At 43.7% G+C, this 26,587-nt stretch overlaps 3 protein-coding genes across 20 annotated transcripts in view; all 3 read left to right on the top strand.

Moving 5' to 3' along the window:
• The window catches only part of LOC111840799 (guanine nucleotide-binding protein G(olf) subunit alpha-like), a 30,305-nt gene extending 16,433 nt beyond the window's left edge, over positions 1-13,872 (top strand). For 12 of the 13 annotated variants that reach the window (XM_023806052.2, XM_023806053.2, XM_023806047.2 and 9 more), the window contains 8 exons: positions 3,722-3,819; positions 8,991-9,045; positions 9,197-9,270; positions 10,111-10,169; positions 10,707-10,827; positions 11,168-11,298; positions 11,699-11,766; positions 12,733-13,872. In XM_023806052.2, the coding sequence (XP_023661820.1) occupies positions 3,722-3,819; positions 8,991-9,045; positions 9,197-9,270; positions 10,111-10,169; positions 10,707-10,827; positions 11,168-11,298; positions 11,699-11,766; positions 12,733-12,879 (753 nt within the window). In that variant the 3' untranslated portion in view covers positions 12,880-13,872. Of the gene's footprint in view, positions 1-3,721; positions 3,820-8,990; positions 9,046-9,196; positions 9,271-10,110; positions 10,170-10,706; positions 10,828-11,167; positions 11,299-11,698; positions 11,767-12,732 lie in introns of those variants that run through there. The other variant, XM_072714309.1, reaches the window with a different exon arrangement.
• On the top strand, positions 7,012-8,978 carry LOC140592097 (uncharacterized). The gene is made up of 2 exons (XM_072714311.1): positions 7,012-8,301; positions 8,652-8,978. The coding sequence occupies exons 1-2, from the start codon at positions 7,440-7,442 to the stop codon at positions 8,750-8,752; spliced, it is 963 nt and encodes a 320-aa protein (XP_072570412.1). The 5' UTR covers positions 7,012-7,439; the 3' UTR covers positions 8,753-8,978.
• Positions 13,873-15,883: 2,011 nt separating the features above from the next.
• Positions 15,884-26,587, top strand: part of LOC111840698 (piezo-type mechanosensitive ion channel component 2-like) — a 64,700-nt gene continuing 53,996 nt past the window's right edge. For 3 of the 6 annotated variants that reach the window (XM_023805789.2, XM_023805792.2, XM_023805791.2), the window contains exon 1: positions 15,916-16,547. In XM_023805789.2, coding sequence (XP_023661557.2) covers positions 16,484-16,547 — 64 coding nt within the window. In that variant the 5' untranslated portion in view covers positions 15,916-16,483. Of the gene's footprint in view, positions 16,548-26,587 lie in introns of all 6 variants that reach the window. The other 3 variants (XM_072714341.1, XM_023805790.2, XR_002837492.2) reach the window with 3 other exon arrangements.

Consider the following 26,587-nt stretch of genomic DNA (forward strand, 5'->3'; position numbering starts at 1 on the left):
TGTCTCTTGTGTGTGTGTATGGATTATGTTTATATTACATTGTGGGGACCAAATGTTCCCCACACAATGTAATAAAAAAACCTGTTATTTTGACATTGTGGGGAGCATTTCTCAGGTCCCCACAAACATTTGTGAATGCTGCTATTGGATACAGCCTTTATATTTTGTTAGGCACAACTGCAACATAGAACTTATATTGCTCTTCAAAATGAAAATAGACATCAAAACAGATGCAAATTTGAATTATTTTTGGAAGAATACATTACCGAATTTTCTGTTTATTCCATGAAAGGCAGGATTTACCATCAAATCATTAGGCACACTGATATTATTAATTGCTTACTCACGCTTAGCTCACCATTTTATGAAGCAGCTACTTAAATAGTAAAGTTTTGTTATATAAAAAGCTCTGAAATGTGGTGGACTGGTAGTCTGCTTGCATGTCAGTCAAAAATTAAGCAAAAAAGGTGGAGCCTAATGGCCATGTTCAGCACAGGTTTCTCAGCCGTCTGTGTAGCTGAAGTGTGTTTATATGCTTGATTCCTAAGTGTCTGCTGCTGAAGCTTGTGGGGAGATTCCACTATCTGTTGAGTAGATGGGACATGAAAGGATGCATGCCCAGATACCCAGAATGATCTCTGCAGTATCCCATGCAGCCAAACGTGCACAGATGTCTGGGAGCATGAAACTTCAAGGCAAAGTAATGTGTGGGATGGAGAGGATTTCCATGGCAACCAGCTGAATAGGTTTATTTATGGTATAATGAATGAACTCATACTCAGTCCTGTTTGGGTTCAAAAACAGCCTCATATCCGTGCACTCCACGTGGACGGACACGCTCCTGGAGTGTGACACACGCTTGCCGTGTTCTCCACGGGCTTCCAGCTCCTTAATAAGCTGTAGGCAGCCTGTTTGAATCAGCCCTTTGCTGTATTTTTGTTTTCAGGGTTTGCTGCATTCGTTATGTGATGCTAGTCAGTAGCCATTAAATTTTTATTTTTCACGAGTGCCCTTTAAGTCCGATCATCGCTTCTTGCTGGGAATGCTGTGCCTGCCTGTGTCTTTTGCTATTATAAATGGGACACATCCATCCATCCATCCATCTATTTATCCATCCATCAATCTGTCTTCCTGCTCTTTCTGGTCAGGGTCATGGGGTGGACTCCCTGGATGGGATGCCAGTTCCTTGCCGGGGACATACGTGCACATAGCTGGGCAGTTAGTCTACCTGCATGTCTTTGGACTGAGCAAGGAAACCTGCACAACATGGGGAGAACGTGCAGACTCCCCACACGACACGGGAGAACGTGCAGACTCTCCAAAGGACAAGAGGAGAATGTGCAGATTCCCCACACGACACAGGGAGAACGTGCAGACTCCCCACAGGAAAAGGGGAGAATGTGCAGACTCCCCACACGACAAGGGGAGAACGTGCAGACTCCCCAAACGACACGGGAGAACATGCAGACTCTCCACAAGACAAGAGGAGAATGTGCAGACTCCCCACACGACACAGGGAGAACGTGCAGACTCCCCACAGGAAAAGGGGAGAATGTGCAGACTCCCCACACGACAAGGGGAGAACGTGCAGACTCCCCAAACGACACAGGGAGAACGTGCAGACTCCCCACACGACAAGGGAAGAACGTGCAGACTCCCCACACGACAAGGGAAGAACGTGCAGACTCCCCACACGACACGAGGAGAACGTGCAGACTCCCCACAGGAAACTGGGAGAACGTGCAGACTCCCCACAGGAAAAGTGGAGAACGTGCAGACTCCCCACAGGAAATGGGGAGAACGTGCAGACTTCCCAAACGACACGGGGAGAACGTGCAGACTCCCCACACGACACGGGGAGAACGTGCAGACTCCCCACAGGAAACTGGGAGAACGTGCAGACTCCCCACAGGAAAAGTGGAGAACGTGCAGACTCCCCACAGGAAACGGGGAGACCGTGCAGACCACCCACACGACACGGGGAGAACGTGCAGACTCCCCACAGGAAATGAAGAGAACGTGCAGACCCCACAATCCTCAAAGAGTCAGGTGTTATATTCTCCATGTGCCCTATCCCTAAACAGTGTGGTAAATGATGTTTCAGTCAGTGGTGTAGATTTATTTTAGCAACAGGCTGTAAATATCGTGGCTAAAGCTATTAGCACTATTGGTGACCTCCTGAAGTTAGCAGTACACTTTTCCTATTGAGCTGCTACAAAAAACAGCCCAGTATTGACAATTTTGCATGGTGACCTTTTTCAGAAGTGTTTATTGAGGCTGTCAAGCAGCACTTTTAAGGTTCTGTGAAAATAGGTTCTGTGAAAATAGCTCATGATGCATGTCCCATGAGAAAAACTAAAAGCGGCGTCTTTTCCGCCTTTGACCCTGCCATGCTTAAGGAGCTGAAAATGGCGTCTCCAGTCTCTCCTGGATGTTACCGTGGACATAGGAAGTGCAGTGACTGCCGTCCCTGAGGAGCTGAAAATGGTGTCTCCTATCTCTGTTGGATGTTAGCGCTGGCACACAGGAAGCGCAGTGACTGCCGTCCCTGAGGAGCTGAATATGGTGTCTCCTATCTCTTTTGGATGTTAGCGCTGGCACACAGGAAGCGCAGTGACTGCCACCCCTGAGGAGCTGAAAATGGTGTCTCCAATCTCTGTTGGATGTTAGCGCTGGCACACAGGAAGCGCAGTGACTGCCATCCCTGAGGAGCTGAAAATGGTGTCTCCTATCTCTTTTGGATGTTAGCGCTGGCACACAGGAAGCGCAGTGACTGCCATCCCTGAGGAGCTGCAAATGGTGTCTCCTATCTCTGTTGGATGTTAGCGCTGGCACACAGGAAGCGCAGTGACTGCCGTCCCTGAGGAGCTGAAAATGGTGTCTCCTGTCTCTGTTGGATGTTAGCGCTGGCACACAGGAAGCGCAGTGACTGCCGTCCCTGAGGAGCTGAAAATGGTGTCTCCTGTCTCTGTTGGATGTTAGCGCTGGCACACAGGAAGCGCAGTGACTGCCGTCCCTGAGGAGCTGAAAATGGTGTCTCCTGTCTCTGTTGGATGTTAGCGCTGGCACACAGGAAGCGCAGTGACTGCCGTCCCTGAGGAGCTGAAAATGGTGTCTCCTGTCTCTGTTGGATATTAGCGCTGGCACACAGGAAGCGCAGTGACTGCCGTCCCTGAGGAGCTGAAAATGGTGCCTCCTGTCTCTGTTGGATGTTAGCGCTGGCACACAGGAAGCGCAGTGACTGCCGTCCCTGAGGAGCTGAAAATGGTGTCTCCTGTCTCTGTTGGATGTTAGCGCTGGCACACAGGAAGCGCAGTGACTGCCGTCCCTGAGGAGCTGAAAATGGTGTCTCCTGTCTCTGTTGGATGTTAGCTCTGGCACACAGGAAGTGCAGTGACTGTCATCCTTTAGGCATGACTCTTGCTCACTGAGAGGTTTGCTGTGTTTGGTAACCATGTCATGTCAATATTATTTATATCCTGAACAGATGTTTGATTCTTTTTACAGGTGTACGAAATGGTGAATTTCAATAGAAATAGCAGTGAGAATAGATATTAACAACTGGAAGAAATACAGTGTAACCGAGAAAAAATTTAGAAATCAGTTATCATATAAGTTAAACACAAAGGTTAAGGTATCAGCTGTGTACACAGAATTATGGTTATGCAGGATGCTCTGTGTAATTTCTCTCTGAAGTCCTTTCTTGTTTTTATTCGAGCAGGAGTTCTTTGACCATGCGAAGAAGCTGTGGGAAGACGAGGGGGTGAAGGCCTGCTTTGAGCGCTGCAATGAGTACCAGCTCATCGACTGTGCACAATAGTGAGTCCCTAACCCACTTTCCTGCTCGCCACATCCAGCACCTGGGCACGTCTGGCATGGTGACACTATGACATGATCATGTTTGAAGTCATTGTAACTGCATTGTTTAATCCAAGCTCTTTTGGGGAAGGATGATGTTTTGATGTGAATTTAGTGGGATGCTGACTTGTACACATCACACTCGCAGTCTGCTTCGACCTTGAGATCCGAGTACCATTCTGGAACGGGAGATCATCCAGTTGGCAAAGAACCTAGACCTGTGTTTGTATGGGAGACTACTTGTAAGGGATGCTTCACATTTACATATATTTACTTGGCAGACACAGTTATCCAAAGTGACATACACCTGAGAAAGCAGGGTCAGCCAGTCCCTGGAGGAATTGCAGTTACTGGCCTTGTGCAAGGGCCCGACAGTGAAATCATCCTGCCAGCCATGGGATTTAAACCAGTGACCCTCTAGTCACGGGCACTGAACCCCCACAGTGCTTTAGTACACATCCTCTGATCCTTTCCCTGATACTAGAGAAGAATTCTCAAGGTTTACATCATAAAAAGCACAAGACAATTTACTGTAAAGCAGAAACAGAAATGCTGAAATCGACACATTTTATAGGCAGCAAACATGGACCTTTGTCTTAAGATGCAGGCTGATAGACAAACCAAGCTGAATGAGTTCTGGTGTGCAAGAGCTTGTGTGACAGGGCAGGTTAGAGCTTCCCCTGGGTGTGACACAGAGGTAATAAAAGCAAATAGGATTAAGAATTTAATTTTAAGGTGATTCAGAGCTTTGAATGCAGGCCCACATCGCCATGCCTCCCCCACCACTGTGTTTAGCAGTTTGAAACCAGGATGTTGGTCTCAGCACGGACTGCATGTATCAGACATCTTTTGCTGTATTTTTGATCTGCGGCACAGCTTTGTGTCAAACTTTCAACTGAATTCTAGGGTAATTAGCACAGTACAAAAAAAATCATCATTTACAAAAGGTGTAAGTAGTGTGATTATTCATAAAGATGAGTGTATGTCCTCCCTGTTACAGACTCACTGCGGTGTGCGTGTGGGTTCAGAGCTCCACTGTTGTACTCACTCCAGCCCTTGCTGCTCCAGGGATTTTCAGTGTTAGTTTAAGCAGGAACTTGTTCTGGTTACCGTGGCGACTCCTCATCGCTAATCACCCAAACTGAAAGCAGCATGTCTGCTTATGGACATTAAACTGTCTGCTGAACTTTTTCTCTCTGAGCATCGGTTGTTTTCATTTATGTGTCCAGTGTTACTATCAGAACGATGTTCTGTACCCGTATGACAGACTCAGTCTGTAAAAGTCATAGTGTTGAGTGCCAGGCTGCGCTTTATGAATCACAGAGACGGGACACTATCTCCTGGATGCGTAGCGGCTTAGTCATGCATTGACACATGTAATACATTGTGTGTAGGTTATGTTGTTTAATTGGTTAACATACAATGTCCATGTTTGGCAGCAATCTAGCTCTAGCAGTTTTCAATGTCACCCTGCCATTTTCTGCTACTAGGGTACCTATGTTATGGGACTGTGTGAGACTCTTTAGCCCAGCTGCACTGTGACGCTTTAGCCCAGTTGCACTCTGACTCTTTATCCCAGTCGCACTGAAACCCTTCAGCCCAGCTGCACTGTGACTCTTTATCCCAGCTGCACTGTGACTCTTTATCCCAGTCGCACTGTGACCCTTCAGCCCAGCTGCACTGTGACTCTTTATCCCAGCTGTATACTGTGACTCTTTATCCCAGCTGTATACTGTGACCCTTTAGCTCAGCCGCACTGTGATCCTTCAGCCCAGCTGCACTGTGATGCTTTAGCCCAGCTGCACTGTGACTCTTTATCCCAGCTGCACTGTGACCCTTCAGCCCAGCTGCACTGACACTTTTGCCCAGCTGCACTGTGACTCTTCCTCAGCTGCAGTTTGACTTTTCCACTTAATCCAGAAGCTGACAGGATATCACTCTGGTTCATATCTAATAGAACAATTTTTTAATTAAGACTTTGTAGTGTGTCTTTTGTCATGTGATTGCTAAACTATTTTGTAAAATTAAATCATATTACGGTAAAGTTAAATCAATGTATAAAAATCTTGTCTCTTAGTAAATCTCATTGAATTTGATTGTGTAAATAGGGAGCGGAATGTCAGTCAGGAAGCATTCCTGACAAAGGCAAAAGCAGCAAGGTGACCAGTCCCATCGTCCGTCAAGTACCCCCCTGTCGGGGCCCTCAAACCCTAAACCTGGAGCCTGTGTAGATGAGTTGTGGGGGTGGGGCAAGCTAGGCTATTTTTGGATGCGGTGCCATGGAGCAGGAGCAGCCGGGGAGGGGCGAGGGAAGGGGGGGGGGGGGGTCACGTGTGCAGGCGCAACGATGTGCAAAAATGTGTTAAACACGGGAAGGTCATGCCATGTGGAGGACATAGCAGCACACGCTGGTAAACACATGATCATACATGTTGCATGATAACAAGCATTCTGGCCAGTAGGTCTGTGTGTGAAATGTCACGTCAGACTAAACAGTAATAAACAGTAAATAAACATCATTTACCACTTGCCCTGGTGGGCCCCACTCATAAGGTTGTGGGTTCAATCCTCCTCTAGCTCTGTGTATCTGCAATTTACTGATATCCTGTCCATCAAGCAAGAAATAATTAGTGTCTGAATAAAATTCATCATATAATTATTAAGTGAAATAGTACAAATAAAAAAGCAGGTTTGGTTACAGTGTGAGACTGAGTCTGTCTCAGGTAGAGCCTGGGGTTTGCATGGGGGGTAGGGGGTAGGTGTAAGCAGGGGTTAGGGGCCTCAGGCAGGCAGCGACCAGACGTGTGTCAGGAGTGGTTTACACATCACACCCTGAGCCTGCAGGCCTGTGCATACGTGCAGCATGAAGCCCTCTTTGTGCTCCTAGCGGCAGTTTAATTGTGGTCCCCCGTAAAGACGTTGTGCCTCCTGTATCCCATCATCCTTAGGGATGGGCCGCGCTTGTGGTCTCCCAAACCTGTTGTTGTAGTGATGAATGGCTCATAATGGGTGGATTAGCGCACTATTCATGTGCTTGTTTGTTTCGGTTCTTTCCTCACATGCAGCCCATACGGGGGCAGCACCGGTGATCATGGTGCACACAGACTGGCTTTGGGGGTGGGGGGGCGAGTGGGGGGGGGGGGGGGGGTTGGTGTGGAGCTGTATTGGAACAGCCAGGCTAAGACACAGGAGTGGTATTGACCCACTGTAAAGGTTTCCATGGGAACCCAGTTGCAGCTAAAAGCAGGCCAGGTCAGGAGAGAGCTCCGTGTGGTGGAAAAGTTGTGCGCCCTCTGGAGGCTACTACAAGAATGGCAGAAACTAATAGGGTAGCTTACAGTTAGGGGTAGGAAATGTATCCATTTAAGACTGCAGGAGGTTTCATTAGACCTAGTTATTTTTTGGTTCACTATTTTTGTGCAGATTCTGTGTATTAGTACTACAAATTTGGCTGAGCTGACAAACATGATTACTGTAGTTTATATAGAGTGCTGTTGCCAAATAAACTTCCTGGGAGTAAATTCATAGTTTGTGTTACTTTGAGGTAGATTGCTGTAAAAGTGACCAGAGTGGCCACTTCGATGGGTACAATTAGCTGGTACCGGGTAGGACCCGTTTCATTAGGTACAGCTGGCTGGTATCGGATAGGACCCACTTCATTAGGTACAGCTGGCTGGTATCGAATAGGACCCACTTCATTAGGTACAGCTAGCTGGTATCGGATAGAACCCACTTCATTAGGTACAGCTGGCTGGTATCGGATAGGACCCACTTCATTAGGTACAGCTAGCCGGTATCGGATAGGACCCACTTCATTAGGTACAGCTAGCCGGTACTGGGTAGGACCCACTTCATTAGGTACAGCTGGCTGGTATCGGATAGGACCCACTTCATTAGGTACAGCTGGCTGGTATCGAATAGGACCCACTTCATTAGGTACAGCTGGCCGGTATCAGATAGGACCCACTTCATTAGGTACAGCTGGCTGGTATCGGATAGGACCCACTTCATTAGGTACAGCTAGCCGGTACTGGGTAGGACCCACTTCATTAGGTACAGCTGGCCGGTATCGGATAGGACCCACTTCATTAGGTACAGCTAGCCGGTACCGGGTAGGACCCACTTCATTAGGTACAGCTGGCCGGTATCGAATAGGACCCACTTCATTAGGTACAGCTAGCTGGTATCGGATAGAACCCACTTCATTAGGTACAGCTGGCTGGTACCGGGTAGGACCCACTTCATTAGGTACAGCTGGCTGGTATCGAATAGGACCCACTTCATTAGGTACAGCTGGCCGGTATCGGATAGGACCCACTTCATTGGGTACAGCTGGCCGGTATCGGATAGGACCCACTTCATTGGGTACAGCTGGCCGGTATCGGATAGGACCCACTTCATTGGGTACAGCTGGCTGGTATCGGGTAGGACCCACTTCATTAGGTACAGTTAGCCGGTATCGGGTAGGACCCATTTCATTAGGTACAGCTGGCCGGTATCGGATAGGACCCACTTCATTAGGTACAGCTGGCCGGTAACGGATAGGACCCACTTCATTGGGTACAGCTGGCCGGTATCGGATAGGACCCACTTCATTGGGTACAGCTGGCCGGTATCGGATAGGACCCACTTCATTGGGTACAGCTGGCCGGTACCGGGTAGGACCCACTTCATTGGGTCCAGCTAGCCGGTACCGGGTAAGACTCAGTTTAATAGGTATAATGAGCTGGAACTGGTAAGACCCACTTCATTCAGTACAGCTAGGCGGTACCAGGTAGGACCTACTTCATTAGGTACAGCTAGTTGGTACCGGGTAGGACCCAGTTCATCAGGTACAGCTAGCCGGTATCGGGTAAGACTCACTTTAATAGGTATAATGAGCTGGTACTGGTAAGACCCACTTTTTTAGGTACAGCTAGTTGGTACCGGGTAGGACCCATTTCACTATGTACAATTAGCTGATTCTAGGTCGGACTCACCCAGCTCCAGAACCGTTTCAATGGTATTCAAGCTCAGAGGTGCCTTTCTGCATGCAACTGCTGTATTGTTATTTTCTAAGAATCTGTGTCATACAAACTGCAAAAATACTTTCTCCTCAGGAGATATGTGAGGCTCGTGTTTTCTCTCCTCAGCTTTCTTGACAGAATTGATTCTGTGAGACAGAACGACTATACACCGACAGACCAGGTGCGTGGTCTTATGTGATAGTGTCATCATCGTCTTTATCTTGCTAATTAGGAGGTTTGAAAAACACGTATGACATAACAGCTTTCATGGTAGGTGCTGTGAGCTGCACCAGACTGCTGTGTAAATGTGTTTTTTCATGTCTTCATTCTAGGACTTGCTTCGCTGCAGAGTTTTGACTTCAGGGATTTTTGAAACAAAATTTCAAGTAGACAAAGTAAATTTTCAGTAAGTACACTTTCCTTTGGCTTTTTTTCCCCTGAAATTTGCTTAAATATAAAACACACCATGATTGGAATAAAACAGGCAGATCTTGCTATGTCAGACCATTTCAGACATTGGTTTGAATACAACACAAAGCCCCGAGTTGGGCTGTTCCCTGCCTTGCACCTGTAGCTTCCAGGATAGACTCCAAAACCCCCTGCGACCCTAAATAGGATAAGCAGTTGCAGAAAATGGATGGATGGACAACACAAAGTCAAGGTGCAGGCTGTAGGGGGCGCTGTGTGAGAATTGCTGGATCAATAGTGCTGCACCTATGGCAGTGCTCTGTGAACAAAACAATGAGCGCTTGCAATGGTGTTAAACTTGAGCTATGGCCTGCATGGAAATCTGGGGCCTGTACTACGAAGCGGGGTTACTGGCTTTTCGGGGTAACTTGGATTTAAGGTACAGTACTACAGTTTAAATGGACTTCATATTCGTTCACTTACATTTCGCCCAGACTACCTTAAATCCAACAAGTTACCCCGATAAGCCAGTAACCCAGATTCGTAGTACAGGCCACTGGTCACAGCAAAAGCATTTAACTGTGTAAGACAATAGCACTGTGTCCACAAGGAGGCACTGTAGCACTTCACATTAAAAGTAAGTATGAAGAATTTGGATATTTGACCAGTACCTTTTACAGTGTATATATTTTTAGTTCTAATATCTGGTAAATATAAACAGTTCAAACACTTCAAATTATTTACAACATTATAAATATGCACAAAGCAATAAAGGAGACTATTTTAGTCTGTTTCGCCCTGCTGTGATACTCATGATTGCTGACTGTCTTTGTGTTAGTATGTTTGATGTAGGTGGCCAGAGAGATGAAAGAAGAAAATGGATTCAGTGCTTTAATGGTAAGTGGAGATTGTGATGCTAACGATGAGTCTGTGTGTGTGTGTGTGTGGGGGGGGGGGGATGTATATATTACGTTGTGTTACAGTTGTTATCCTGACAAATGAAAATATATGACTGCAATCAAAAAACTAAAAATACTAGTAGTCTACCATTTTGTTTGTTGTTTTGATTACTTATGTTTAAGGTTAGGGCTGGGTAGGGGTCATGGTTGTCATTGTTTGGATTAGGGTTTTGGCCGTACAAATTAATGGACAGTCCCCACACAGAAATAAATACAAATGTGTACGTCTGTGTGTGTATCTGTATGTCTGTGTGTGTGTGTGTGTGTGTATGCGCGCGCCTGCTGCCTACTTTAAAGGCATTGCAATCGTTTCTTAAAACAAAAAAGTCCATTCATAAATAAAATGACCGTAATGTTATTGTAGTCCAAGGCATGAGAGGTTTACTAACTAATCACAGTCCAGCTTCCCTTTAGCCTGGTGTTCAGACGACCCAGAGAGCCCCTACAGACGCTCTTTCTGCCTTCTTTGTTTTAGACGTTACTGCTATTATCTTTGTTGTTGCGAGCAGCAGTTACAACATGGTAATCAGGGAAGACAACAGCACCAACCGGCTGCGGGAGGCTCTGGATCTTTTCCGAAGCATCTGGAATAACAGGTCGTCGTCTTGTCTCCTCCATGTTGTTCCGGTATTTTCTCAAGCAAGAGGAGCTGATGAGCAAGATCTGAATTTTTAAAATGTTGCTTTATTGAAGCACAGATGTGATGATCCTGCACCAAGTTGCCCTGGCATGTTGTTAGTCCACATATGAAGAGCATCAAACTGTAATGAATTTTGACGAATCAGTGATGATTTTGATAGGATCAACCAGTTGGTGCGTGTAATTTGGCTGGTGTATGGGGCTGGGGGCTTAAACCACCCCAGCCAACTTTAATAGGTACTTTGTAAGACTCGCAGTCACCCCGTATAACACGGTGTGATTTGATGTCCTCTCCAGGTGGTTACGGAACATTTCGGTCATCCTATTCCTGAATAAACAAGACATGCTGGCGGAGAAGGTATTAGCAGGAAAATCACAAATTGAAGACTATTTTCCTGAGTATGCTCGTTATACGATGCAAAATGAAGGTAGGCTGCGAATTACAAGCTATCCCCCACTCTTCACTCTAATTTTATTGGCAGGAAATAGTTCATCATGCAGACGAAGTGGAGTACTGTAAAAAAATGTTTTAAAATATTGATACAAATGAATAGTTTATATTTTACATATGTTGACTGTAAATTTGAAGAACGGAATGTTTTACACGCATCTGGGATGTAGTCAATTCAGTCAGTTGTTCGAGAAACATTTGTCTACATAATGAAGTAAAAATTCTTGTCTTGTCTCAAAAGTTGTCTTTCAACTGAAAGTCATGGCCAGTTATTAGATGACAGCAATAAGGTCCAACGAGGAGTAGACAAATTTAGTAAATGTGCTTCTTTTATTGCTAATTATTTATAATTTATTTATGTTTGTCATTGCTAACAGGAACTCCTCAGCCTGGGGAAGACCCAAGAGTGACCAGAGCCAAGTGCTTCATTCGAGATGAATTCCTTGTAAGCACAGTATTTGTTCTGCATGTGTCCCCATGTGTGTCCTCCTCTTCCATGTGTCCTAACACATCCTGTACCCATGTGTGTCCTCCTCTTCCATGTGTCCTAACACATCCTGTACCCACGTGTGTCCTCCTCTTCCATGTGTCCTAACACATCCTGTACCCATGTGTGTCCTCCTCTTCCATGTGTCCTAACACATCCTGTACCCATGTGTGTCCTCCTCTTCCATGTGTCCTAACACATCCTGTACCCACGTGTGTCCTCCTCTTCCATGTGTCCTAACACATCCTGTACCCATGTGTGTCCTCCTCTTCCATGTGTCCTAACATATCCTGTACCCATGTGTGTCCTCCTCTTCCATGTGCTCTAATGTACTCTGTACCCATGTGTGTCCTCCTCTTCCATGTGCTCTAATGTACTCTGTACCCATGTGTGTCCTCCTCTTCCATGTGTCCTAACACATCCTGTACCCATGTGTGTCCTCCTCTTCCATGTGTCCTAACACATCCTGTACCCATGTGTGTCCTCCTCTTCCATGTGTCCTAACACATCCTGTACCCATGTGTGTCCTCCTCTTCCATGTGTCCTAACACATCCTGTACCCACGTGTGTCCTCCTCTTCCATGTGTCCTAACACATCCTGTACCCATGTGTGTCCTCCTCTTCCATGTGCTCTAATGTACTCTGTACCCATGTGTGTCCTCCTCTTCCATGTGTCCTAACACATCCTGTACCCATGTGTGTCCTCCTCTTCCATGTGTCCTAACACATCCTGTACCCATGTGTGTCCTCCTCTTCCATGTGTCCTAACACATCCTGTACCCATGTGTGTTCTCTTCCTTCCTTGTGCTCTGACCTGTCCTGTCCTCATATATGCACTCCTCTTCTTGTGTGTCTGTATGCACTACTGTGCATCCCTTTCTTTAGCGTGTTTTCTGACGTGTTCTTTCCCCTTGTGGGCTGCAGAGGATCAGCATGCCCAGTGGAGATCGCAAGCGCTACTGCTACCCGCACTTCACCTGCGCTGTTGACACAGAGAACATCCGACGTGTTTTTAACGACTGCCGGGACATCATCCAAAGAATGCATCTTCGGCATTATGAGCTCTTATGATGGACGGACGCACCTGTTCGTGTGAGGACAGTGAGCGCCACTTGACGCTGTGAAATTTGTCATTTTTCCCACAATGCCATTAGAACCCCATGTCATTCTTGCAGTCAGGAATGCGCGGGAGTGCATTCTTCCTTCATACTCCAGCTTTTGTGTCATTCCAGTCAGTCTCTGACTACCTCTCTTTCTGTTATTTTCGGTGTCACGCCTGGACCATCTAATATTGCCTGCAGGTGGGAGAGAGATGGCATTTTCCCAGGGTACAGGAGTACCGACTTTGTGACTCACCCCTGTGATGTGCGGGGCCTCTGCATTGACGGCAGAGGACGGGGTGGTCCCTCTGTGCCACAGAGGAGGAGTACAGGTCGTGTAGCTTCAGGATATTGATTATATCGTCATACAAGTTGTGGATCAACCTTCTACTTTTTGTCGTGATGTGGCACAGGAGCAAAGGAGGTGGAAGTGAACATTCTGGGGCAGCTCCAGTGTCAGAGCTGTGCCAGCTCCATCATCATACTGGCCTACATCCTCTTGGACCATTATCTTATATAGAGCTGTGTGTATATATGTATATGTATGTATGTATATATGTATGTGTATATATGTGTACATACGTCTGTATGAATGTATGTGTGTGTATATATTCACTTAGATATGCACACACACCCATACATATATGTAAAATATTTTGTTTGACCTTGTAATGGTGTACAAGGTTTATTATCTTGTATACACTGTAAAATGTAATATTATTTTGTACAACGCTATTGAAAAAACTACTTGTAGAAGATCTTTGTGCCTTGATTATGGCTGTACCTGTAAAATTAACTCAGATGTAAGTATGTTTTTGACTGCACTGTACAGCTTGATGTCAACTTTATCATAAGGAGAAATTGTGGGGGGGGGGGGCTTTCTCTGTAGACTTTAGTTTTTTCTGGTTTATAAAAAAGGACATGCTGTTTAGTAAAAAAAATAAAATAGGAAAAAATTCCTGTACACATTATGCAAATGTATCTGTTACTTGCAGTCATGACTGGCAGAAATGACCTCTGCCTTCACTTCTGTCTTTATCTCACACTCACCATCAGTATCTTACCCTGGTATTTCATTTCTATAGGAGATTCTTTACAGTACAAAGTCTGTCCACAATATAAAGTGAGACTGTGTGCGTGTGTTTCTAATGAATGTATACTGTATGTACATCTAAATCTGCTTTGTGATAAGCATGCTAATTTATTCCCAAACATGAAGTTGAACCTTGACGACCAGGTTCACCTTGAAATCGACATGAAATGAAAGCAAGCCTATATCACTCGTGACTGGAGACTGGAAGACCAAAGCTGGGAAATACAGTTGGACCATATGGACTTAGAAGTGGAAATAAAGCTGTAGAGCAGCTAATTTTTGATGCTGAACCCATTTGACAGTGAACCAGAGGATGTGTGGACAGAATTCAAAGTTGTCATCCAAGAGGAACCTGAAAAATGTCTGGTCAGAAATCAAAGTGGTTAACAGAAGATACTCTAGAAATGACAAAGAAGAGAAGCTGGAATCAGGCAAGATAATTAGCACTGAATCACAAAATCCAGAGGGATCTACAAAATAACTAAGGGAGGAAGTCAGAATGCTTCTTCCAAAGATTTGTGGGATTAAAGAGAAGTTTCAACCTCAAATGGGGATGTTAATGGGCACATAGCTGACAACATAGGTCAGAGATACAAGGGATAAGAGGCCAGTAGTAGAGACATCAGCAGCCAAGATATATTTAAAGTGGTCTGACGTGTGTGGCCAGATCATCGCTGCCAACAAGCCATTGGGGATAGGTGGCATTCTGATTGAAATATTATGGAAAACAAATTAATGAAAAAAAAGATAAACAACCAGTCTAAGTAACTGAAGGCCAGTTTTGGAAATGATCACAGCAGGTAAAGCATTAATGATGCACTGCCTCACTGCACTTAGCCACCAGGTTGTCATTGATAGTTGTTTGGCTTTTACCCTACACTGACTAACTTGTACTTTATTAGACCACACAATGTCTGCTGAAGATCCAGGAGCCTTAATTGTTCTGCTACATTACAATTATTAGTTAGCTAATTTAATGCAGTATATGCTGCATTTCAAATTGTACTTAGTACAATTATGTAATTTCATTTTGTTCGCTGCTAATTACTTTATTTACAAATTAAGGATTTGAAGTGGAAGTGGGCAGTGGTGCCTTAATGGTTAGGGAAGCGCACTTGTAATTTAAAGATTACAGGTTCAAATCCCCAACCAGCAAGGCACCACCCCCAAGCACTGCTCCCTAGGTGCTGAATTAGCTGCCCCCTGCTGTGTCACATTGTCACATATGGGTTAAATGCAGAGAATACATTTTGTTGTTGTGTGCTGTGGTGTGTCAACAATGACAATTAATCACTAGATTCTAAAAATCTGGGGGAAAAAACATTATTCTATATGTGCTCTGTGTTCTCCCTGGGGTTGCTTAGCCATAGCCACAGGTTTTACATATGAAATAACCTGAGCATTATTTGTTAAATCCAGTCTTTATAGATTGATTTAAGGGCCTGTTATTCATCCTGTCCTCCAGCTATGCATTTTGTCTTGACTGAGCCGGTTGTATAATGTAAGGTGCATAAATATGCTACCCAGTGCTTGAAGTGGGGTAAAACAGGTGCCGGTACTCCGGACTGTAAAAAGTGTCCGTACGCAAGAACCGCTCCCAGTACTCTGAAAAGAAAAACAAAGCGAAGTCGGTAGTGCGTACCGGTGAGTACCAGCCCATTTTGAGTACTGAATCTAATACTGCATCTATACTCCTTTTAATGCAACGCGGAGTATTCCCATAGAAATTCAACAGATGGCGCTGTAACCTAGTTCACGATGAACCTTACAAAAAAAAAGTTGCTTTTAAAAATCCAGGCAAAAATATTATTAGAGACGTCGTCGGTGTCTGATTCCCCTTTCCCATTGGCGAGGGAGCCCGTAATGCTTTCTGATTGGCTCAGGCGTTTGTCATTTAATCACAACAAGGCAGTGAAGTTTTCATTGAGGATAAAAACGTGAAATCGATTAAATCCGAGCGCAGATATCGGAGTGGTGTGAAGGTGGGTGGGCTGCTTCCTCGCAAAGAAGAAAAAACGAGCTTTTTGCTTACTTGGCGTACATGGCGTAAATCATGAAGTTAAAAACTGGTGTGTCAATCATAAATTCAGAGTTTTTGTGAATTCTTTTTCAGTGAGACGAGCGAAAAGCTGGGCGCCCTTAAAGAGCACTTTGCGCGAAATGCTGAAGCCATGAGTCGCCTCACCTTTTCTTCTGCTATCCGGTCTGGGGATTCTCTACAGGCAGTATTTCTTCTTTGAAGTGACTGCTTCTTTGTCTGATAACTGAAACTTGGACACTAACTTGGACAAAAGTTTGAACTGATAGAAGACAAACTAAGGCTCCGTGGCTTTGGCGTCGCAGGTCCGTTTGGGGAGGCTGGAGGTGAGACGCGGTGCCATGTCGGGGTACCTGCGCTTCGTGGACCGCACGCCAAAGCTCTCCTGAAGGATATGCGCGTATCTTGAGCAGCCGATCCAGCCTGTCATTCTGCTCGAAAGCCATGGCTTCGGAAGTGCTCTGCGGGCTCGTCTTCAGGCTGCTTCTCCCAGTGTGTCTAGCAGCCGGTAAGCCGCTCCTTCTCACTCATCGCACAGCAAAGTTTATCGCATCAGCCTTGAAATAATAAACCATCATCTGCGAAACAACTCAGTAACCCCACGCATGAGGAGTATACATAAACCCGCAACGGTCAGTGTGTGGGCTGACTGGGAAACGTGCCATCGTGAAACACTCTTATTGCCGGAGCTTTTCAGCCTTTTACGAATAAAGGAAATTATGGATTTGAAGTGAAAAATCTGGCCCGGTACATATACCCGTCGTATTAGGAAGGGTGATTAGGAAGGTTTAATTTAAGTTGAATACACGATCAGTTTTGATTTAATATGATTATATTTGTACAACAGTCTTCCATTTTTTTTTTGAAAATATAATTAAAAACCGAGGCTCATATTTGAAGCTCTACATGTAACATTCTGTATTATGACAGCTGTACATGGGTCACTATCTGTTTACATTAATACCCCATTTAAAACTTTATTCATATAGGTATATCCATTGATGAGCGCATTAGAATTACATGCCCACATATGTACTACATTTTAATATGTTTGTTTTAGACTGGTACCGATGAGGTTATTGGACGATATTTCATAATATTAAGCGAATAAGTTAATCTCCCTATCACGACTTTCTTTAAATCGGTATCATTTAGCGACACTTTCAATAATATTTTCATTGTACATCCTTACTGATTGCACTTACCCATATGCAAAAAGTAAAATATTAAGGAAATATAGCCTACTTTAAATTTGTTTGATCCCATTAAAGGAAAGTTTGCGTCGCCACATTTTTGACAATAGTATATTTGTTTTTCATGTCAAATAATTCAACGTCAATAAAATGTACCTGGCGTTAAATATTAATTTAAATAGAAAATTGATGATTTGATTTTATTTCCTTTGATATGTTTGTCGTTGATATTATTAATCACAATTTTCTCCTAAATTACAATTTTAGCAGTTAAATGCTATATCCATTTAAAATAACGAGTTAGGATTTTGCTGCTTCAAGTAGGACACTTGGCATTTTTTCATTGTGTTTTGTAAGGTTTCTAAATTAATCGCGTGTCTTCGTTAGATTTATATACTATGTTACTGTACTAAAAGCTACATGAACGTGAAGCCGTTTAAATGACTTTTTAAATTTAGTGCCGAATGAGGTGAGGTTTAGTGTAATCTGATTTAGCAACACAAACGCATTTCACACCTTTTTATGAATCCAACTGAATATATGGAGTCCATATATATGACTTTCTTCGTTTTGGACTGATTTACGGCCCAGATATTTTACGTAAATCATTTCTTTTTAGTATTTAAGTGGGAGATTTGATCTGAAAGAAGCGAAGTTATCGGTCCATTAATCATTACGACATCGTCCAGCTGTTAAAGGGATCCTGATCAGCTGCAAATGTCGCAGTTAGAATAAGCCCACAACACGCATTGAAAGTTTTTTTTTTCCTCCAAAAATGCAAATAATAAAAATGTTTTGTTTCGGATTTTCAAATTTGGCACATTGCGCTGAAATTTCATAGAGCAGACTAGCGCACAGTCAGAATGCTGTCTTGTAAAACACAGAAGGTGATGTTTTGGTAAGCAATATCAGGTCTGGAAATGTAGACCGTCTTGATAAAAGCATAATCTGAAAGCCATATGAAACCATGTTGTCTCTGTACTATTATGCTGAGGTTGACCACATGGGATCTCGTTATATAATTTTCAGGTGTATATGTAAGGTTTATGACGAAGCAAATTTGCAGTATTAATATTATCGCCCTGTCTGGGTGCTCCTATCAGAGAGCAGGGTAACTGACTGCTTTTTTATGTAACAAGGATTTCAGCGGGTAGTATGAGTGAGCGGTCATGAAACGATACTGAACGGAGGCGTCTGAAACACCCCCCCCCCCCCCACGTCGGCACTATTAACCTCCTTATTCATAAACATGCCCGGTTTAGCAAACATCTTGTTCTGATTGTTGATTTTCCTAAATATTTATACTAGGCACATATTGCATGACACACAATGTACCATAAATCTGATGATTAAAAAAACATACACATAATCCAGTTTCCTTTATGTATCTCTGCAGTTATCGAAAAATGGCGTGATACTCCCCTATAATACACGGGAAGAGCATATATTCTTGAACACTGAAATTGGTCTTGCACGTGCTAAATTGCATACTGCTGTTTTTGAGTGCTGGTGTGGATGCTGGTCCATAGTGATGGTGGAGTATTACTCGCAGCGTTACGCTCAGGAAGGACTGTATGTTTCCATTCATTCACACAAAGCAATTATAAACCGCATTAATTCATAACACTGTGGTGAGAAGGATGGGCTGTATTTCTCGTATCCAGGGGCGGATTAACGCACAGGCTAGATATGGCTTAAGCCTAGGGGCCCCACGTGTGCCAGCCTGCAAGGGGGCCCCCATTGGCGCGGAGGGGGTGGGGTTGGGGGGCCCACAGACTACTGTAGCCTAGGGGCCTCTGTGCACCTTAATCCGCCCCTGCTCGTATCCTTAGTGCTTTTTAAATGTTTCATTCTTTCGTGGCAGAAATAAGTTCTTTACAATCATATTCCAATTGCCAGAAGATTATTAACTGATTATGATGCAGGCTATTGGGTTTTATACTTACACATACAGAAATATTTTTGTGTTTTAGGGCAGATCCAAAATGAAGCTTTTCAGGCTATCGTAGAGGGGTCCTTATATACAGTTATTTGACTAAATAGTCTTATAAAGTTTGGTTAATGAACATCTTTTAAAAATCTAAGTTTTGACATATAAGATTTATTCACCAGGACTCCGCATTACTGATTTAGTCACTTATGATGCATCCATATTAACTGCGCCATGAACCGAAAAACAAGAAAATGATCCACGGGATTTTACATGGGAAAAGTCGTGTGAAATGCCAAGACTTTGCAAAGGTTTTCTATTCTGATTAATAAACCTTTGTGAGCTGTTAAAATGTTCATGCCTTATTTAGTGGTTTTACTTTTAATTATCCTTTGAAAAACAAAATATAATGTTTAAATTTAGATTGTCAAACATACATTCTATAGCTATTAAGTGTGCTAAGTCCGTTTGGTCAATCATATCTAGGTTGATTTAATAAAGGGAAATTATGCTGCGTGAATTAGCCTGTCTTTGAATGTACATGTCCTCCCCAAATGATTTTCTGTTGCGTTTTGAGAGAATCTGCATGTCTAGCCACAGCCTGATCTAATAGCGTGCCCTTTTATAAACCTATACCACTGTCCCAATATCTGTTAATCCAGAATACAGGGTTTTAAATGTCACCAAATGTTTCTCAGTGACACCTGCTGCTTCAGCTGAACTCTCATAGTAGTTGTACAGTTAGTCTCACTGTATTGCAGTGAGTGAATTTCTCATTCTGAATGTTTTATCTTGATAGTGTTACATGCATGTGCTGCCAATGGCAATATTTTACAGAAAAAGCAGGTTCATCTGAGTGCCTTGTTTGCTTATTGTCATTACATCCTCTGGCAACATTTAATTGCCTTTTAGCATCTTGTTTATAACACAGGGAATGGGGGATCAAATGATGTTTCCGGATTGATTGTAGTGATACATGCACTTCAAATTAAAGGCCTTTTACATTACATTTACATCATTTTCCGGACACTTTATCCAAAATGCAAGTAAAGCAAATAGCACATTGCAGACATACACTATAGGGACAAAAGTATTGGGACACTTGGCCATTACACTCACAGGAACTTTTATGACATCCCATTCTAAATCTATAGGCATCAATATGGAGTTGGTCCCTCTTTGCAGCTATAACAGCTGTCACTCTTTTGGGAAGGCTTTCCACAAGATTTTAGAGTGTCTGTGGGAATTTTTGCCCATTGATCTAGAAGTCTATTTGTGACGCCAGGCACTGATGTTGGATGTGAAGACCTAGCTTGCAATCTCCATTCTAGTTCATCCCAGAGGTGTTTTGATGGCATTGAGGTCTGTTTGGGAGAGTCTTCCACACCAAACTCACCCAACCATGTCTGTTTGCTTTGTGCACTGGGACACAGTCATGCTGGAACAGAAAAGGACCTTCCCCAAACTGTTCCCACAAAGTTGGAAACATGAAATTGTCCAAAATGTCTTGGTATACTGAAGCATTCAGAGTTCCCTTCATTGGAACTAAGGGGCCTAGCCCAACCCCTGAAAAACAACCCCATACCATTATCCCTCCCCCACCAAACTTCACAGTTGGCACAGCGCAGTCAGGCAGGTAATGTTCTCCTTGTATCCACCAAAACCAGACTTGTCCATCAAACTGCCAGACAGAGAAGCTTGATTTGTCACTCCTTGGACCACGTTTCCACTGCACCAGCATCCCGTGGTGGCTTGTTTTCCACCACAATGCCAAGCATCAGATTTAGTGCTTGGTGATGTGAGGCCTGCATGCAGCTGCTCCACCATGGAAGCCAGGTCCATGAAGCTCCGGCGCAGTTTTTATGCTGGGCTTAATGCCAGAGGAAGCTTGGAACGCTGCAATTATTGAGTCAACAGAGCATTGGCGACTTTTACGCACTATGTGCTGTGTTACTTTACGTGGTCTGCCACGTTGTGGCTGAGTTTCTGTTGTTCCTAAATGCTTCCATTTTGCAATAATACCACTTAAAATGAAGTGTGGAATATGTAGCAGGGAAGAAATTTCCCAACCTGACTTATTGCAAAGGTGGCATCATATGACTGTACTACATTTGAATTCACTAAGCTCTTCAGAATGACCCATTCTTTTACAAATGTTTGTAAACAGGACTCAGGTCAGGTTGAAGAGCATGCACTGGTACAAGCTGACATGCGGTCCAGTCCCAACTTTCGGAAATGGCTGCAGCCTGGTGTTACATGGGCACCCCCTTGGCCTGGTCCAGCCACTCGGGTCCTCAGCAATGTGGGTCCTGTGAGCCACATCACCCTCAGGGAATTGCGCCACATGGCCATAGTGCAGAAACTGACATTGACACTGCATCATTCGGGACTCCCTGAGCAGCTGCTCGTTCGACCCAAAGTCAAACCAATGGTACCCAAGGATTCTCCAAAGAGACACAGTACCAAAGGAGTCCAGTCTTTGTCTCGGGTCACTGGATAATGTCCATGTCTCGCAGCCATGCAGCAAAATAGGGAGCACCAGGACTCCAAGGACTTGGACCTCTGACCTCATACAAAGATGTCTGGCTAGGTGCTTGATTTTATACAATACAATGGTACCTCAGAACTCGAATTTAATCCATTTAGAACTCAGGATCGAATCCTAAAAAGTTTGAGTTGTGATCGAATTTTCCCCATAAGAAATAATGGAAAACCAATTAATTGGTTCCTGGCCCCAAAAAATTACACCTAAATTTGTTTTTTTAGCATTTAAACACAAAATGAACCAGATAAAACAAGAAGAGCATATACTGTACTAAACACATCTAAGCACATTTATCAAAACAGTAATTTGTAAAGTAAGAAAATAAATGTATCCAAACAATGTGTCCTGCCCCGATTGTCCGCTCCTTCCGTGTGCCATGCCCCTTCATTAACGCCGTGTGCAATCCCCATGTGATCAGCTGTTTCTAGTTGTTTTCATTAGCCCTCTGTATCTCGTCGGCGTTTCAGTTTGCTTCCCCAGTCTGGTCATTGTATTGTCCGTCTGCGTTTTGCCTGCCTTACCTGTAATTAAACCCCGTATTCCCCGATACCCTGATGTCTGCGCCTTTGTCTCCATTTCATCCCCGCTCGGCACAACAATATTATTATAATTAAACGTATTAATTGTTTATTAATATTAAAATAATGAATAAGAGATCTTTATTTTTAAATGTATTTTATTATATCCTCCTGAGACCCAAGGAAAAAAGTGTCCTTCAATTGTAGGTTATTTGTCTTTGGAGGAAATAAGACATCTTACAATTTAGAGTTTTTCAAATTTATTCTTATTTTAATTTCACAGCATGTCCTCTTTAGTGCACAACAAGAATAAATACGTTTCACAACATCAGTGAAAAAATAAATGCAAAAATACAATGTCCACTACAATGGACATAAATGAATAGGTGTCAGGAGGATATAATAATAATTACTATTGTTATTGTTACTGTCTATCATTGTCTAAATGTATTTTTACTGTCTAAATATATGTATTCAGTTAGTGTAAACATGCACGGTGCTATCACAGCGAATGCGAGGCTGAGACTGAAGCTTTACCCTTTGTTTCCGCTGAGAGACGTGCCGCGTGACTCATTTCCATTATCTTAGGTGGGCGTTCACGGTTTGACTTCTGAGATTCAAATCGAGCTCTAGGTAATTTTTTTTCCAACTGGTTGGTTCGACTTTTAAGAAATTCGAGTTCTAATGAGTTTGAGAACCGAGGTACCACTGTACAGGTATTTATATCAGTGTGTCTGAATGGAACATCTGAATTCAATGATTAAGAAGTGTATCCTGGTACTTTTGTCCATATACTGTAGTCATTATAGTGTATGTGCTGTTGAGGGGTCGACTAGGCTGAACTTCCAGTGAATGCCTGGTTACAAGCGTAAGCGGTACTGGACCATGATGTTAATATGTAATGTGTGGTGGCTCTTTAAAAAAAAACAAGAAGGTCTTTGATTTCCCCCTTTTATTTCTTTATTTCTATTGTGGTTCCTGGCAGGGGTATTGCTTTGTAGTCCTTGTTGGCTGGATAGTAAAACCGAAGTGAGGATGATGGTCATTTCCGGTTCGTTCCCAGGGACATTTGTTTGAAGACAAAAACAAATTGCTCATGGCTGCATTTAATCGAAGGACATCATTTGGTGTTTTACATTTTTTTTTTTTGCATTCACATTTATATGTAGTTAAATAGGGGGCCCAAGGGAAACAATATTTCATTGCACAGTGTGCTTGTACATGGAAGTGTTGACAATAAAGAGCTTTTGAGTCCTGAGTCGTTCGCTGAATTGCAGGAATGGAAAACAATGTCACGCTCGTTCATGTTTGTTATATTTGTGCCGTTTTGAGTGGCAGAGAGGGCATGTAGTGGACAGGTGGGTGTGTAGGGAGGTGTACTGTATTGCTCTGTGGGGGGTGACTTCTGTAGCAGGGGGGTATTTTCTGTATGCCGCTTAAATCATCCGAGATCAGATGCCTAATCCTGGATGAGTTAATGCCAGTGAAACTGATCCAGGATAAGTCGGTTTTTCAAACGCAGCTGTGTAGTAGATTAGTCTAGCTGGATCCATTTATCAGACATATTTGCGCGTGCCTGCGCTGATTGAAAAGCCCATATACACTCACCTAAAGGATTATTAGGAACACCTGTTCAATTTCTCATTAATGCAATTATCTAATCAACCAATCACATGGCAGTTGCTTCAATGCATTTAGGGGTGTGGTCCTGGTCAAGACAATCTCCTGAACTCCATACTGAATGTCAGAATGGGAAAGAAAGGTGATTTAAGCAATTTTGAGCGTGGCATGGTTGTTGGTGCCAGACAGGCCGGTCTGAGTATTTCACAATCTGCTCAGTTACTGGGATTTTCACGCACAACCATTTCTAGGATTTACAAAGAATGGTGTGCAAAGGGAAAAACATCCAGTATGCGGCAGTCCTGTGGGCGAAAATGCTTTGTTGATGCTAGAGGTCAGAGGAGAATGGGCCGACTGATTCAAGCTGATAGAAGAGCAACTTTGACTGAAATAACCACTCGTTACAACCGAGGTATGCAGCAAAGCATTTGTGAAGCCACAACATGCACAACCTTGAGGCGGATGGGCTACAACAGCAGAAGACCCCACCGGGTACCACTCATCTCCACTACAAATAGGAAAAAAAGGCTACAATTTGCACGAGCTCACCAAAATTGGACAGTTGAAGACTGGAAAAATGTTGCCTGGTCTGATGAGTCTCGATTTCTGTTGAGACATTCAAATGGTAGAGTCAGAATTTGGCGTAAACAGAATGAGAACATGGGTCCATCATGCCTTGTTACCACTGTGCAGGCTGGTGGTGGTAGTGTAATGGTGTGGGGGATGTTTTCTTGGCACACTTTAGGCCCCTTAGTGCCAATTGGGCATCGTTTAAATGCCACGGCCTACCTGAGCATTGTTTCTGACCATGTCCATCCCTTTATGACCACCATGTACCCATCCTCTGATGGCTACTTCCAGCAGGATAATGCACCATGTCACAAAGCTCGAATCATTTCAAATTGGTTTCTTGAACATGACAATGAGTTCACTGTACTAAAATGGCCCCCACAGTCCCCAAATCTCAACCCAATAGAGCATCTTTGGGATGTGGTGGAACGGGAGCTTCGTGCCCTGGGTGTGCATCCCACAAATCTCCATCAACTGCAAGATGCTATCCTATCAATATGGGCCAACATTTCTAAAGAATGCTTTCAGCACCTTGTTGAATCAATGCCATGTAGAATTAAAGCAGTTCTGAAGGCGAAAGCGGGTCAAACACTGTATTAGTATGGTGTTCCTAATAATCCTTTAGGTGAGTGTATATCGAGTCTACAAAACTTAATCAGCAAGTCTTTGATAGGCTGCAACAAAATGAGGAAAGGAAGGGCGCACCATTTCACACAAGCGGAGCAGGACCTTGTATTAGAAGGATATGAAGAATTTGAAAAACTAATATGCACAAGGGGTAACACGTACGTACGGCAAAAGCAGCCCAAACCAGAAAAGACGGCTGGCAAAAAGTGGCCGACAAATTAATTGCGGAAGTAGTGTAACGTTCATTGTACTTACTGAATGCAGCGTTTCATTTCCTGTGTCCGATTAATTATTATTTAATTCAGTAAAATCCCGTTATAACGGACTTCAAGGGACCTGGCAAAACAGTCCGTTATATCCATAGTTGCTGTATGCCCAGAACACAACTACAAGACACCATTTACTCATGCCACACCCCAGCAGACAAACTTGTGGTATAGATTATTATATTGTACATGTAGTAATCCGACTTTACCTGATCAGATGCGTTACTATTAATAATCCCGACTATACGTATCTGCGCTGGATATCACCAGCACGTCAGGCGCCTTGTAGGCGGAGCCTGACTGTCCGTTATAGCCGAACAAAACTACAGCTAAAAGCGGCCCTGGGACCAAATTGTCTGTCCGTTATAAGCGAAATTCCGTTATATGCGAGTCCGCTATATCCAATGCTTTTTCTGCATGTTCTTAAAGGCGCACGGCCGGTGTTCTGTCGAAAAATACTACCTATCGAGACGTGCTATCGAGCCTTTCTGCGCATGTGCAGTTCCACTGTCTTGGGATTAGGGTTAGGTTTTAGGGGTTAAGGTTAGGGTTAAGGTAAGGGTTTTAGGGGTTTTGGGGGGTTAGGGTTAGGGTAAGAGTTAGGGTTAGGGCTATCGATTAGCACTACGGTAGCATTTTTCGACAAGGCAGCATATATCGACAGAACACCGGGACCAGCGGACCTCGTCCGTTACAGACAGTATTCCGTTATAATTAAACGAGTCCACTATAACGGAATTTTACTGTATGTCATAATTCCACATCAATCATAAGCACAATGAGAACATGAGAACAGGTTAAAGTGAAGTACAAGAATATACTTCAAACTGGTAAATATTGGTATATAACTATTTAAAGAATTGTTGACATAAAAAAATCATATACACACACACACACACACACACTTATATATACGTATATATACTTCGCCTAGCTTGACTTTGAATATAAGGTGCTAACAAATCCTTGAGGTACAATATTCCCCCTCGGCTAAAGCGGTATCTTTCGAAAAGAATTTCCTCCGGGAGCAATAAAGGATCTTGCCGATTGCGCGAAACCCTCTCTATGAAATACGCTTCTATTCTTATATTGCGCACCGATATCAATTAAGGCACTTTTCCACCCCACAAAGTACGGTGCTTTCGGTACGGTACTTACGCTTTTCCAATTGACTTCCGGTCGAGTACCAGTACCGAAATCTCGAGTACCGAAAATGCCAAACCAGTTGGGGTACTTCTTTGGTACTTCGGTACTTTGGGGTGGGACTTACAAACGTATT

This window comes from Paramormyrops kingsleyae, chromosome 1 (genome assembly GCF_048594095.1).
Source record: "Paramormyrops kingsleyae isolate MSU_618 chromosome 1, PKINGS_0.4, whole genome shotgun sequence".
Classification (NCBI taxonomy): domain Eukaryota; kingdom Metazoa; phylum Chordata; class Actinopteri; order Osteoglossiformes; family Mormyridae; genus Paramormyrops; species Paramormyrops kingsleyae.